At 41.5% G+C, this 14,079-nt stretch overlaps 1 protein-coding gene across 6 annotated transcripts in view; it reads left to right on the top strand.

Annotated features, from left to right (window-relative positions):
- SEMA5A (semaphorin 5A) overlaps positions 1–14,079 on the top strand; it is a 493,544-nt gene that overhangs the window by 320,904 nt on the left and 158,561 nt on the right. For all 6 annotated transcript variants that reach the window (XM_064375855.1, XM_064375856.1, XM_064375857.1 and 3 more), the window contains 2 exons: positions 7,579–7,864; positions 12,502–12,637. In XM_064375855.1, coding sequence (XP_064231925.1) covers positions 7,579–7,864; positions 12,502–12,637 — 422 coding nt within the window. The remainder of the gene's footprint in view (positions 1–7,578; positions 7,865–12,501; positions 12,638–14,079) is intronic.

Raw genomic sequence — 14,079 nt, 5'->3', positions numbered from 1 at the left:
CTCCATCATGAGGATGCTTGCTTGAACTGCGTATATATGAATAAAGGATTCCCTCAGAAAAAATAAATCTGCTACAAGAAGGGATGCCTCACTGTAGAGACTATATCAGGCAGACATGCACTAGAGCTGCTAAAACAATTGGGAAATGGCTCAACGTTCACCGTCTAGAGATTCTAGCAGTTTCCTAGTGACAGCCTTGGAGCCCTGTTGATGTCCTCGCCTGATGACTAATGTTGCTTCCTGTCCTTCGCAAAAGCATCTTAGCTTGTAGCATAAATCATGTTGTCATCCTGTTTCTAAAATGCTCAGTTCTATGTATTTCTGTAAACTTGTCTCTATACTATGCTATTGAACTTTTTGTTTACCCAGTCAAGGGCCTCTGACATTTGTTCATTTGCCACATATTGGGAAGTTGGCTCCCTATATCTGGGTCTTTTTTTGTCCCAGCCCAGATCCACTCAAGACAAAGCCAGAGCCATCATACACGTTTCCTTATTCCGCAGTAGCTTGTAGGGAAGAAATATGATAAAACCTGCATAATGTTTTAGCACAGTATCTTCTTTCAGTAAAATCTTACATGGTTTTCTTTCAGTCTCTTAACATATTTTTTAGGCATTAAACTATTTACCAGATTTTTGAATTCAAGTTAACATTCCAATTAGAAAAACTCGTAAGTATTAATTTGATTCTTCAGATAAAATGATTATTCTTCAAAGAAGTGAACCTGTAAATTTAAAATAGCATCAGAAAAAAAATAAACATGGCAAATAGAAATTTTCTGTTTTGACAATTTTTAGAAATATTCATGAAATTATGTATAACTAATAGGAATGTGTGGTTTGGCAGAATTTTATTAGAGAGGGCTATGTGCTTGGGATTAAATAAGAGCAGAATAGACAGCAAAGTCTGTCGCTTTGAGCTAGAACATTTAGACAAATATCCAGTTAATGAAACTCCTACAGACACAAAGATATGGAGGATTGTAGGTGTGAGTCTTGGACTTACAGGGCGGTTTAGAGAAATGGTACTTCTCATTTAGGGAATGCCAGCCCATGCCCTCATGGTATAAGTGGTTCCCACTTGAATCAGCAAATCCATTAAAACAATGCATTTTTAATGGGTCATATTCCCCAGGAAGAAGGAAGGAATTCAGTGTGCTGGAACTGTCTTTCCAGTCCTACTGCAAGGGTCTTAGCAATACTTTTTTTTCTGTCAAGGGTCTCAGTGAGTGACACAGCTGGTGAGTCAGGGCCCAGCTTGCTGTAAATGGTTACCAAGGATGTGCTTGGCTCCAGTTCCCCAGTCCCCGTCGCACACCACACACCCAGGAGGTGGAATGATAACCTTTCCTTGAAAACTCCCTGGTGTCTCTCCAGTGGCAGTTGAAATTCAAACTCCTTGTTATGGGCTCCTGGCTTTGCCTGGCTTTCTACCTCTCATCCCTTCGATCCTGACGGTGGCCTCATTCCATTCCTTGCCCGCCTTATGCTCTCCTCCCAGGCTGATCCTTTTAGCAGCACCCGTCCTTGTCTGGGTAGCCCCTTCTCAGCCTCACTCCTGCCTTTTCCCCATCCTCTCCTTTCTGATCCTCTATTTCTCCTGGCTGCCCCGGCCCTCCGTACCCTTGTCCTCACTGTAAGCACTTGTTGGCCTGTCTTGTTGGTCTCCTCACACTGCTCTTGAGGGCACAGGCTGTGTCTACCAGTTTACTAAAGAGTACCCAGTATCCGGGACAACCCCTTGGGGTGGTGAGGAAATGCCTGGAGAAGTAGCCTGGCTGGCTCTCCAGGCTCGTCTGTAGCACGGTCCCTTCCACCGTGTTTTTTTTTCAGATTTGCTGGAATAAGTGTAGACCTTAATTTGTTATACAGAATGAATACTTAATGAGTTATCTTGTTAAGTAAATACTGATGATATGTACCAACATGTGTGTTTGTATTAATTTATAGAGCGAGAGAGTTATTTTTAATAAATAGTGGTCTGTATTTTGATGATTACCAGCCAAGTGCTTTTGATTCTCACAATGATACTGCATATTAGATGTTGTTATTGTTACTAAAAAACAGAAAACAGAGAAAATATACTGGTAAATAATGTGACTAAGTTCATACAGCCAGTAGGTGGAAGTATTGAGCCATATATACATACATCTCTATACTCGTGTATTTGATACTCACATATACACAGACACAAATGTGTTTATCTCTCCATTAAAATCTATCTATCTATCTATCTATCTGTCTGTCATCATCATCTGTCTTTTAGTAGAAGCCTCAGGTAAAGAACTTTACCAATAGCTTTTTACCTATGTTTATTCAATTTTATTTAATTTTAAGTTATCCGCTTTTAATTTTAATGAATATCTAGATAAAAACAGATTTGCCTTGGAAGCTTCTACAGCAGTTTCATGTAGCTATGACAATGCAAACAATGTACCCAAAAAGGAAAGGATCTAAAATCTGGCTTATAGAAGGCATTTTTTAGCGACTGATACCAACAACTTAGGAACAGAAAACTGCTGGCTGTGTGTCATGCCTGAATCTTGTTCCCATTAACTCACTTTATTTTGGTGAAATAGCTTGCTATTTAAAAACTCAGCATGACTCATTTATGCTCCTAAAACTCTGATCACCTTTAAGCTTGACATATGTATACCTGATCATTCATTATCATTATGTGAAGTTCTGTTCAATAGAAATTATTCCAAGGGACATTGAGAGTAAATCATGAAACAATCATAATAGCCACCATTTATTGGCATCCTCCTGTGTATCAGCCCATTTAATTTTTATAGCTTTGCAAACTAGGTCTGATTGTCAGATACAACAACGGAACATATCAGATGTCAATGGTCCAGCCGGGGCAGAGCCACAGGCGTCACGTACACTCATTTTCCAGCATGACTTTGGCAAGTGTCTCACAAGGTGGCTTTTGACTGTAAAATAATTTATAATAGACTTTGATTCTAGTAAGATTTTTGTAGAGTTGGGATTCCTTTGTGGCTTTAATATTCATTCCCACTGTAGACAAATTTTTAATTCAAGAACGCAGAAATGACACAGAGAAAAAGAAATGGTGCCCCCTGCCCCCCAAAACACCCTCTGGAGTTGGGCCAAACACTTTCCAACAATGTTCTTGTTTAATGAGTCCTTAAGTTGTTTCTTCCTCCTCCCACTTTTTCTTTTTTCTGTGTCATTGATTTTTTATATCAATGATCTGCTCAATGATCAGATCCATACATTTGAACATGGTGTACCCCCATATTGATGCTTTGGGCATTGGAATAGAAAGAATATAGAATGGGAGGCTTTATTTGGATGCTCAGTATTTGGTTTTGTGTGATCAAAATCTTCTCAAAATTTTGGATGCTTTTCTTCGCATCACTCATAATTTCATATATGGTGAGTCACTTCTCAGTACTGCTATCTGTATGGTCACTATTATGTCAGTAAACATGCAAAATAAAAGTTTCTGTGTCATGAAGAGTAACTCTTATTAACATGATGTATCTTGTGCGACATTGTATTATGTAACTCTGTACGTTTTACAAACATTAGAGAAAACAGTTTCTCCCTGCTTATATTTACATAGCAGCTGACGTGCCTGTTGTCACTCTGATTTAGTTAGCAGCACACCTCAGATCTCTCTTTCACGCACTCAAATCCATTGTAGACAAGAAGAAAATGCCTGATTCTCCTCTTACTTGTTCAGTTCACTCGGGAGTGACAGATACTAGTTGGTGGTGAATTGCATTTCGAGAAAAGACAGAACTTAAATAATGGAAGAAAAACAACATGCACCTTACCATCCTGCCTGGCAAGACTCTAATGTCCCCTACTTCCAAATTTTTATCAGTAAATATAAGAGCTATTTGACTGTCTGTTTTACAGTTATTCCCACTTTTTTATTGTCTTTGGAAAGGAACAGGATGCTAGTCGGATTTCAAGAAGCTCTACTTTTCAAGGAACTGCATTTCCCTAGTTAATGGCAGGTCACGCAGTTGGGGCCCGGCCTCCTCCTGAAGGATCAGTGTAAGGCCACAGCCTGTGTTTCCAAACGCTCTCTCACTCCCCAACCAACAAGACCTGCACTGCGTGGGGAATTGGAGAACAGCACCCACTCCACACAGAATACAAATTCTTCTTTGGTTTTGCAAACCAAAGGGAAAGCATGTGTTTGAGCATTTCTATCTAAAATGCATGTTGTGATCTTACAACGTTGGTTCAGGGTGGTTTGGAGATATGGTGGAGGCTCTCGGTGGAAAGAGAAAAACTGTGCTTCAGTCTGCCTACCATTACTCAGTCTTCTGCTTATCTGCAAAAGTGGACGTGGTTTGCTCCAGCAGACTAAGGGTACGGCATGACCTCCCAAGAGTCATTTGTTGGCTCTCTGAGGCTATGGTGCCGCCCCTCCTTGAAACACCCTCTGGAGTTGGGCCAAACACTTTCGACAATGTTCTCGTTTAATAAGTCCTTAAGTTGTTTCTTCTTCCTTCCACTTTTTTTTTTTCTGTGTCATTCCTGATGTCCCTGATACCTGTGGTTTAAAGTTTCATCTGATCATTTATTGTCTCTCTAGTTGGTTCTGAAACCCCCATTAGCTTGTTCCTAAGTAAACCTGCTTACCACTCTCCATGGAAAAGATGGCTGTCCAGCCAAGAGCTTGCCACTGTTTTTCCAAAGCAGAAAATCAAATCCTATTGAATATCGCTAGCATTTAACTGATTGATTGTTTTTTTTATTTTTGCAACCACTATTTTTCAGTATAGTGTAATACAGTGGTCCCCAAACTTTTTGGCACCAAAGACGAGTTTCACGGAAGATAAGTTTTCCATCAACTTGGGGTGGGGGGTAGAGGGGATGGTTTTGGGATAAAACTGTTCCACCTCAGATCATTAGCCATTAGAGTCTCGTTAAGACGTGCACAACTTAGATCCCTCACGTGCACAGTTCACAGTAGGGTTCCAGCTCCTATGGGAATTTAATACTGCTGCTGATCTGACAGGAGGCAGAGCTCAGGAGGTAACACTCGTTTGCCTACTGCTCACCTCCTGCTGTGTGGCCTGGCTCCTAACAGGCCATAGACTGGTACTGGTCCATGTCCCGGGAGTTGGTGACCCGTGGTCTAATGGATTCTGGACTTTCCATCCCCTTCCCCATTGCTAGTTATGTGAATTTGGACAAGTTATTAAATCCCTTGGCTTTAGTATCCTCATCTGTGAAATGGGAAGAATAGCACAGCACCTAGTGCTATGAATCTTGTGAGTTCAATGGGCATATAAAGCACCAAGCGCAGATCTTGGCACGAGAGTTCGCATTTACAGATCTCAGCTGTTTTTATTACAAACTCAACGTTAAGCTGGAAACCATGGAAGATCTTTTTTTCCTTTGTATTTTCTTGTTTTCCTGCTTGGAACTTCTGAGAAACTGGAACTATTTACTATGTAGTTTTCATGCCATTTGTCCCCAAGTTAATAGCAGAAGTGGGTAGTAGTGGGTGTGTTTGATAAGTCTTGGTGGAGTCTGCCTCATACCTCATACACAGGTGCTGGTAACCTAAGTCCCAGGCTAGACACACCTGGACCCTTACGCCCTGTCTTTGTTTTCCCATTGTACGTAGGGTTTGTTGTTGCTGTTTTTGTTGTTGTTGTTTGTTTTTGTATAATTCTCAAACTCTATTTTTGCTTAGCCAGGGTGCAGGACCCATTCCAAGATAATTTAGCATTGTCTTTAGAATTAGACATGCTAGTGATTATTTTCTTTAGACGTGGTTTTGGAATTGCTCCATATCTTTGCTTTTGGGGTGTGCTTCATCGAATCATTATTTAACCACTCCTTCAATATTTTCCTTACGTTCCAAAAACACAAGTTACAAATATGTAATCTGCTGTTTTTGTGAGCATCCCTCCAGGATATTAAAGCATACTATTACGGTAAAGATAGCTAACTTCCATCTTTTACAATGTTTTGCAATTCAAGTTTTTTAAATAGTCATTTAGGGTAAAAGCAATAGTGACTTGAGAATGTTTGACAGTTTATAAATTAAAATCAGTTCTTTTCAAAACCTCAGTATATTATTTCATATACTTCAATGACTTAACAGTGAATGGTATTGAAGGGGAAAGTATCATACATAAACCATTTAGAGTGTATGTTACATTTTTAAATATAAAGTTGGATTAAATTAAAATATTTTGTGAAAATATTGAATATAGGTATTGATTGAAAATTGGCAATAGTCTCCCTGGACAGAATAGCAGAGTGGTCAGTGGGTCAGTGCCAACCTTGTGTGAATGTCTGAAGTCTACATTTCAGACCTTGGATGATTTTGTTTGTGTGTCTTACACTTAACATTAATGGCTTATCTTGTGGCCAGATTTTTAGTTGTCCTGCCAATGACATATTATTATTGCAATGCAATTGGATCTGCAAAAGAACAAGGCCAATCGAATTGCCCCAGCAAACTAATTGTCTCTAGAAATGTATCTTTGTGAATATACTTGCTGTCTGTATCTTTCCATTAATTTTGAACACCAAAGGTTACTGCTATAATTTTCCTAATTTGCACCATAAAATTCAGATACTTGCTGATTGAATGAATAGCATTTAGAAATAGAGAAATGAGTAAGAATAAAACCTTGTGATTAGAGTTTTAAAAGCAAATATTAGGGAGTATGTGTATCTGAAAATGTACCATCTCTAATGTCACTGGTTTCAAACAGGAAGTTAGGAAACTAAAACTCCAAATGCAATATAATTCGGTTGATAATGTATGTTTCCTAAATTCCTAATGAGCTTGGTGATTAAAGGCTTTGCCATAATTTTGTCATTTCTGAATTCCCATTTTAAAGCTAATTATGAGACCAGAAAACTACAAAGCAATGTCTCCATCCCAATATTCTTCCCTCCTCTAAATAGATTCCCCAGCAACCCAGAAATAAGAAAATAAGAGTTGCTTTTCACCATTACATGGTCACCATAGTAACAGAAACTGCTAAAACTAATTCCAGACACACCTTACAGTTTTAGTTTTTATTTTCATTCCAAGCAATGAAAAACAGTTTTAAAGTCCTTAGTAAAAGCACACAAATTATGTCAAAATCACAGGAATGTATGTAAGTTAAGTCAAATGATTGTGTTGTCTTACACAGATATGGGACTGTAGACGCCTATATTCTGAATCACATTTCATCTTTTTAAACATATTTTCTACTTCTCTTTCTGAAGGTTATGTAAGTATTTGCAAATAAAGTAATACATACTGCTCTAAAATGTACCGCAAATCTTTGGTGTCAATTTCTGATTGTATTAACATCATATTAACTTGAGTCCTAATTTAGCTCAGGATACTTGAGTGTGCAGGCACACCAGTGACTTCCCATTATTAAGAATCTGTGTATGACACTGAGTTTCCCAACAGCGTAGCTCATTAAGCTGCTCACAGGGCCTCCGAGTTGTCCTGTAGGAACTAGGTGTTATCTAAACAAAACCATATCTCTTTGGATGAAATACTGAGCAGTCAAGACCAAAAAGGAGTGGCATGGTGTTGAGATTATTTCCTCTTTTCTGTTGTTTCCAGAACCAAACTTTGTGTCATCTTATGACATTGGAAATTTTACCTACTTCTTTTTCCGAGAAAATGCCGTAGAGCATGACTGTGGGAAGACAGTGTTCTCCAGAGCTGCACGGGTCTGCAAGAACGATATTGGAGGGCGCTTCTTGCTGGAGGATACCTGGACCACGTTCATGAAGGCTCGCCTCAACTGCTCCCGTCCTGGGGAAGTCCCCTTTTACTACAACGAATTGCAGAGCACTTTCTTCCTGCCTGAGCTGGATTTGATCTACGGCATCTTTACCACCAATGTGTATGTAACTTGAAATAATTTCTCTCCCTTCTCTCTTACTCATTCTGAATAAGTCTTTTGTTCTTTGACCTCTGTGGTTTTAAAGTTGCTTTAAAGAAAATCTTTCTTATTTTACTGGACTAACAGACAAAACAAAAGGACTTTTCAGTGAACTTCCTGTTAGACAAAGATATGTGATTTGAAAGACTGGCATTAGGAAAAATAAAGCAAATCAAGAAAGTTTTTATCTATCTTTAGGATACGGTGACATCAAATTACTCCATTATAAATTGCGCTTTCCTGATTTGCCATTGTGTTCTGCGCACTTTCTGAAATACTGGCACATACTGTATGTGTATTTTTTCTATATGGAAGTCATACATTTGTGTATAATGAAAATAGTGTTGTCTGCAGTCTGAAATCCTTGAGATAACAGGATTCTTGCTTGAACCTTGCTCATATTTGAAACACACATTTTCTATAGCTATATTTTACACTATTAGTCTAGAAGATGGCTAACTTGAGCACACATTTTGTAAATGTCAATTATACTTTTAAAATATGTTTGGAAAAATAGTATTTTTTGGTTGGGGGTGGGACGGGGAGTTACTCCTAACTTTAGAACGAACATTATTTGGGCTGGTTTAAGCTTATGAGGTTTTCTCATCTCTGTCACTCTTAGTCTAGTGGAGTATCACATGTCCCCAGGGTTATTTCCCATCCTTAGCTGGGATGCTGTGTAAGACTCAATAGGATCACATGCGAAACTCAGGAGTCAAGGATCACATTGAGACTCTGAGCACCACTTTCCTGCACATGGCTGTCCTGCTGCGGATTCTACACTATGGGTTCTGATTTGGATTACTGTTGAAATCTCTCATTTGGTGACTTAGGACTTTTAGCAAAAGCCAAATATTTGTATCCAAAATAAAGGACACAAATCTGGATGGGTTGGAAGTGCTGATAAATGAGGCAGGATGACCAACAGTCCCGAATTGCCTGAGATGATCCCAGTTTTAGTGTTGATGACAGCCCTGTGGCTAAGGAAACCTCTTATTCCTGGGTGAACCAGGACAGCTGGTCACCCTGTGTTGTCTTCTCTGCTTCCTTAGTATTTTAATTTACTTTTTCATCTCTTGGGCATCAGATGCCTGCCCATGAATGGCATTTCTAAAGAGCCACTTTACCTGCCTCTCATTTTCATATTAGCCTTCTGTTTCTGCTCTCTCCACTGCTGAAATTACGTTAATATTTGCTTAGTAACAACTTTTACCTCCGAAGAGTCTTCTTTCTGACATGAGGTTAGAAAAATTAGGCTAGTATGGATGGCTCCACACCTACCCTTACTCCGCCATGGCCGTCTTTATTTTCGTAAATCTGGTCCTCAACCCAGAGGTTATTTTTCCTCTTTGATAAATTTCTTTAAAAAATCAATTGCAGTTTCTAAAGTTGATTTGCTTTCCAAAACCTTATTTAAAAACTAGTGTAGTTCGCCGAAGATAAATGTGCAGTTGCTCAGTTGACATCAGTTTTATGCACAAGGAGAGTCTTGCTTACTTAGCTGTTCATTCCCCTGACTCGGGGCAAAACAAAACAAAACAGCCATTTCAGAAGTTATAAAAGTACCATGCCTGAAACATTCCAAGATGGTGCATGGTCAACTTAGATAGTTGCAAAAATAAGTTTCAGCTATTTCAGACTATTTGTTTAGTGTTGCAGATTCCCATCCTGTCAGAAGTCACCCAGTGTATGGAATCTGTACTGGTAGAGAAGCACCACATCTGTCCTTTCTCTCTGGAATATTTACTTGCGTTAGATCTTGGGAATGCATTTCTAATATGCCCATCTCAAATTACACAATATTTTCCACCTCCTTTTCATGTATCAGCCTTTATTTTATGTTCTCAAAAAATAACCACATTCTTGACAAAGTTTGCTTCAAATGGAAAGAAAATGAGGATCGGAGGTTGTCAGTTACCTTCTACCTCTGAATTAAAGGGCCGTCCAATACCGGGCTGAGCTTCAGGGCTTAGAATGTTGCTTTGCCTCAGTACATTCATCAAGGTTTCCCAGCACTAGGGGAATGGGGAAAAGGTAACTGTTCTGACTCTTTCTGTCCCTAGCACTACTGTGTAGTTTTCTCAATCTCTTGAGCATGGGTTGGCCTGCAGGAAATGGTGTGCTACTACAATGGAGTCTCTAAAGATTTGGCTTCTTTTCTAGATATCTAAAAATGGTGGCCACCATTAGTTGTTTTTAGGATAGATAGTACACTGTAGAGATCGTAGTAAAGTATTAATATGTATAGATATGGATATACAGGTAGTAAGGTTGCAGTGGGAGGTGGGATTTTTTATTGCTCTGAAATTATTACCTTGATTGCTGATAGAAGCCAGGTTGGAACAGGTGGCTGCAGGTCTGGTGTCTAAGTGAGCTTGTTCATGCTGATTCCAGCTTTAAGCTTACTCATTCTCAAGGTCGTGATCTAGACCTGGGTTGGTTTCACCTGCCTGCGAGTCTGGAGACCCTGGAGAAGTGAGTGAATATGTACTTCCTGTAGGCAGTCCCATCGTAGGAAGAGGGGCAGGGCAGAGGGAAGGGCACAGTGGAGTCACACAAGCCCACTCTCTGCCCCAGAGCACAGCAAGTGAAAGGGTGGAGGGGCAGCCATGGGGTGTGCTTGTACTATACCAGTTGTGCTCACGAGGGGATGGAACAGGGACGAGAGGAAGGGTTCCCACGACACTATGAAAGGATGGTCAGGCTGGCAGCTACTGGGACATCCAGGGGAGTCTCTGGGTGACACCACAGCCCAGGTCAGACCATTGAGAGCAGGGTGTAGTGAACAGAGGAACATTAAGCCAGCAGGAAGAAGATTAGGTTCTTCCTTTACCTGGTAGCCACCTGGCAACCTGGGGCCTCATGCAAAGCAGGTACAAGTCCTGCTTTATTTCCCTGCAGCCTATGACTTGGGCTAAGTAAATTCTCTGTGCTGCTGTTTTCTTATGGTAAGTCAGGGTCTTCTCAGGATCTATAGGTTCTCTATGAGAAATTAAATGATCCTATCAGGTGCTTAGCAGGGGGCTTAGGGAGATATTGTTATTATTCTTAATATCCCCCATTTGCCTGCCTCTGTTCCTGGCCCAAGGCATGCCCCTCTGGCTGCTGGATGGGATCGTCCTGTGTCTAGCCACTCTTATTCCAGCATACTTGTTTTCTTGTTCTTACTAAAGTCTACTCACATGTTCAAAGGCCAGCTCTTCCCTGAGCTGTGTTTTAACTTCTCCCATTCTCTCTAAGGATAATAGAGCAAAGTGAATAAACCCACAGCCGGTGTCCACCCCTTTACATTCCAGAACGGGGTTCTGTATGCATCATGATGGCCCTTGTCCTTGGCGCTGGACTTCTGGAGAAAATGCACCTCTACCCTCAAGGCCATATCTTTCCATAAGGATGTGTTTACTCTCTGCTCCCCTGCAGTAGAATCCTGTCTGCTTCACCCAGAGATATTGCAAAGGATTGAAAATCCTGGCATTTGGAGTTAGCCTGGGGTTCAAGTCCAGCTTACCCATTTAGTAGCTGGCTAACTTTGAGGAAGGGTCTTGTCTTCAGTGTGCTTTGTTTTTCTTACCTGTAAATTTCCTTCACCTTTTGAGGATTAAGTGAATTGGAATTAGTGAAGTCCTCGGAGTAGTGCCTAGCTCCTATTCAGTGTTTATTAAATAAAACAAATCTAAGGTAAGTCTTTCAGGTTTGGATTTTGTTATACTTCTCCTTTGATGCAGGAAAAAAATAATTGATGAGAAATGCATATGATATTGTCTCAGAGCAAGGGAAAATACATGTAAGCTTTCTTTCTTTATCTCCTCTTCCCCTTTGAGAACCCATACTGAGCTCAAATTGCAGATTTACTTAACCAAAATAATGTTGCTGTTTCCACACTTAGTCAGAGGGCACTGACCTTCTGAGGGCTCCTGTTTATGACTCTCTCAGAGCCTGAATTCTAAATTACGGCTTCAGGATTTCATATGTCAGTGCTATGTCAAAGTTTTCTCTGACCCTTTGAATTTAAACTCCATTTTAAATTAAAAGAAAATTCAATGAGTCAGACAGTCACTTTTTATAAACTACTTTGAGTTGATTTTTTTTAAAGGATGACAAATATCTTGGTTAAAAGAAAAACCACACACACACACACACACACACGCGCGCGCGCCAAAAGAAAACAAAAACAACTTGCCCTGCTACCCGGCAAAGTGACCAGATAAGCAGGTCAGGAAGGGAACTGCCTAAGGCCGATGAGAGATGCCATCCGCTGGAGAAGGAAGTCTTTTTCTTCCAGAATTTGAAAGGTGAAGCAGATAGCTCTTCAGAATCCCCTTTGCCCCATTTGCAGCTGAGTTAATTAATCCTGGCTGGCAGGATTACAAGTGTGGTAAATGCTAACTAACCTGGTTTCTTTACCAAGATGTTTGCTCCTCTCCAGGGGAGCCGCATTCACACTCTGACTTAAATCCTTTGGGATGTTTAAGAGACTGTGGCCCTGAGACCTCTGGAAACTGATCCAGGTCACAGCTGCTGCCTGCTTCCTAAGGGGAGGGCGGCAGGTGCTTCCGAGCTCTCTGACTGCCTTCTCCTCTCTCTCCCTGGGCTCTCAGGAACAGCATCGCGGCCTCAGCTGTGTGTGTCTTCAACCTGAGCGCCATTGCACAGGCCTTCGCCGGGCCCTTCAAGTACCAGGAGAACTCGCGCTCCGCCTGGCTACCATATCCCAACCCAAACCCCAACTTCCAGGTAATTCTTGGGGGGCAAAGGGCACTGTCGGCATCCCCCGTGAAGAATGCAGAAGCCTCGTGTAGACAGGCAGGGGTGATTTAAACCGCGGGTGCATGTACTATGCAGCAGCTGTCTCACTGGCCCCTCACGGACAGCCCCACACTCGGCTGGCTAATGTCAATAGACCCGGGCCCTTTGTGAATTGTGGCGCCGGGATCCAGAAAGGGCCTTTTGTCAACTGTGATGCCTCGGACTGAGCTGAAAAAGGCCAGCATTCTGCTGCAGGTTAGGAATTCAGGCTTCAATTAGTACTAATGATGCTGGGCTCTGTGTCCTCAGAACCTCTGATCCCTAATGAATGACATTCTAATGAATGGGGTCCAGGGCACAGAGCAGTGGAGACACACAAACAGGGTTAGAGCGCTAATTGGCAAATGTGGTGGGATTCCCTGTTGGGAAGGACAGAATACCATGCAGGCAGCTGGGGAAAGAAGAGGAGGTGGAGACCCTTCATATCTTATCACAAAATTGCAGGAGGTTCACGCTTTCAGGGCTTTCTGAGTCATCCATCTCCCTGTGTCCGGAAGAAGCTGAGACCCAAAGAGATGAAGCAGTTTGCTCATGTTTGGTGAGTTGGCAGGTGTATTTGTCAGCTTGGACTGCTGTAACAAAACACCGCAGACTGGGTAGCTTATAAAAGAGACATTTATTTTCTAACAGTTTTAGAAGCTAGACGTTCAAGACCAAATTGTGAACAGGGTCATTTTCAGGTGAGGGCTCTCTCTTCCTGGCTTGCAGATGGACATCTTGCTTCATCCTCACGTGGTGGGGAGAGAGAGACATCTCTGGGGTATCTCTTTCTGTTTTGTGAGGGCACCAGCTCCACCGGGCCGGGGCCTCACCCTTGTGACATCACTTATCCTCATTTCCTACCATAGAGACCCCATCTCACTATGCGGCCACACTGGAGGTTAGGAATTTGGGTAGTTCACAGACACTGAGCCCACATCAGCGGGCTTCTCTGGAGGGCTTTCTGACAGCTTTCTTAGGGCCATCATCATTATTGTGACTGTAAATTTTAGCAAGTCCCAGACACTGTGCTAGATACTTCAGATAGATCAGCTCACACACCAGCGGCAGTGCTGTGGTGGGTAATACCTTCTCCATGTGCAGGGTAAAACACTGGGCCTGGGGCAGGTCACCTGGCCAAAGCCACAAAGCTGATTAGTAGCCAAGTGAGGATCCCCACTCCAGTTCTCAGATGCAAAATCCCAGCCCATTCCAACTACATGGGCGTTAGTTACTATTACTAATCATAGTAGAAGTTGGTCCTATACCTAGGACTCCCCCAAACTGGGAGTGTGGAAAGGTTCAACTATTTTACACTTTACTTCGATTTTTGCAAGGACCCTTCAATTCTGGTTGTTTTGAAAGAGTTTTGTGTTTGTTGCTATCTTTTT

The sequence above is a fragment of the Aotus nancymaae genome, unplaced genomic scaffold (genome assembly GCF_030222135.1).
Source record: "Aotus nancymaae isolate 86718 unplaced genomic scaffold, 86718_ANA_hifiasm-v0.15.2.pri h1tg000014l, whole genome shotgun sequence".
Lineage (NCBI taxonomy): Eukaryota > Metazoa > Chordata > Mammalia > Primates > Aotidae > Aotus > Aotus nancymaae.
The sequence above is the reverse complement of the archived record's forward strand: the minus strand, read 5'-3'. Positions and strand labels throughout refer to the sequence as shown.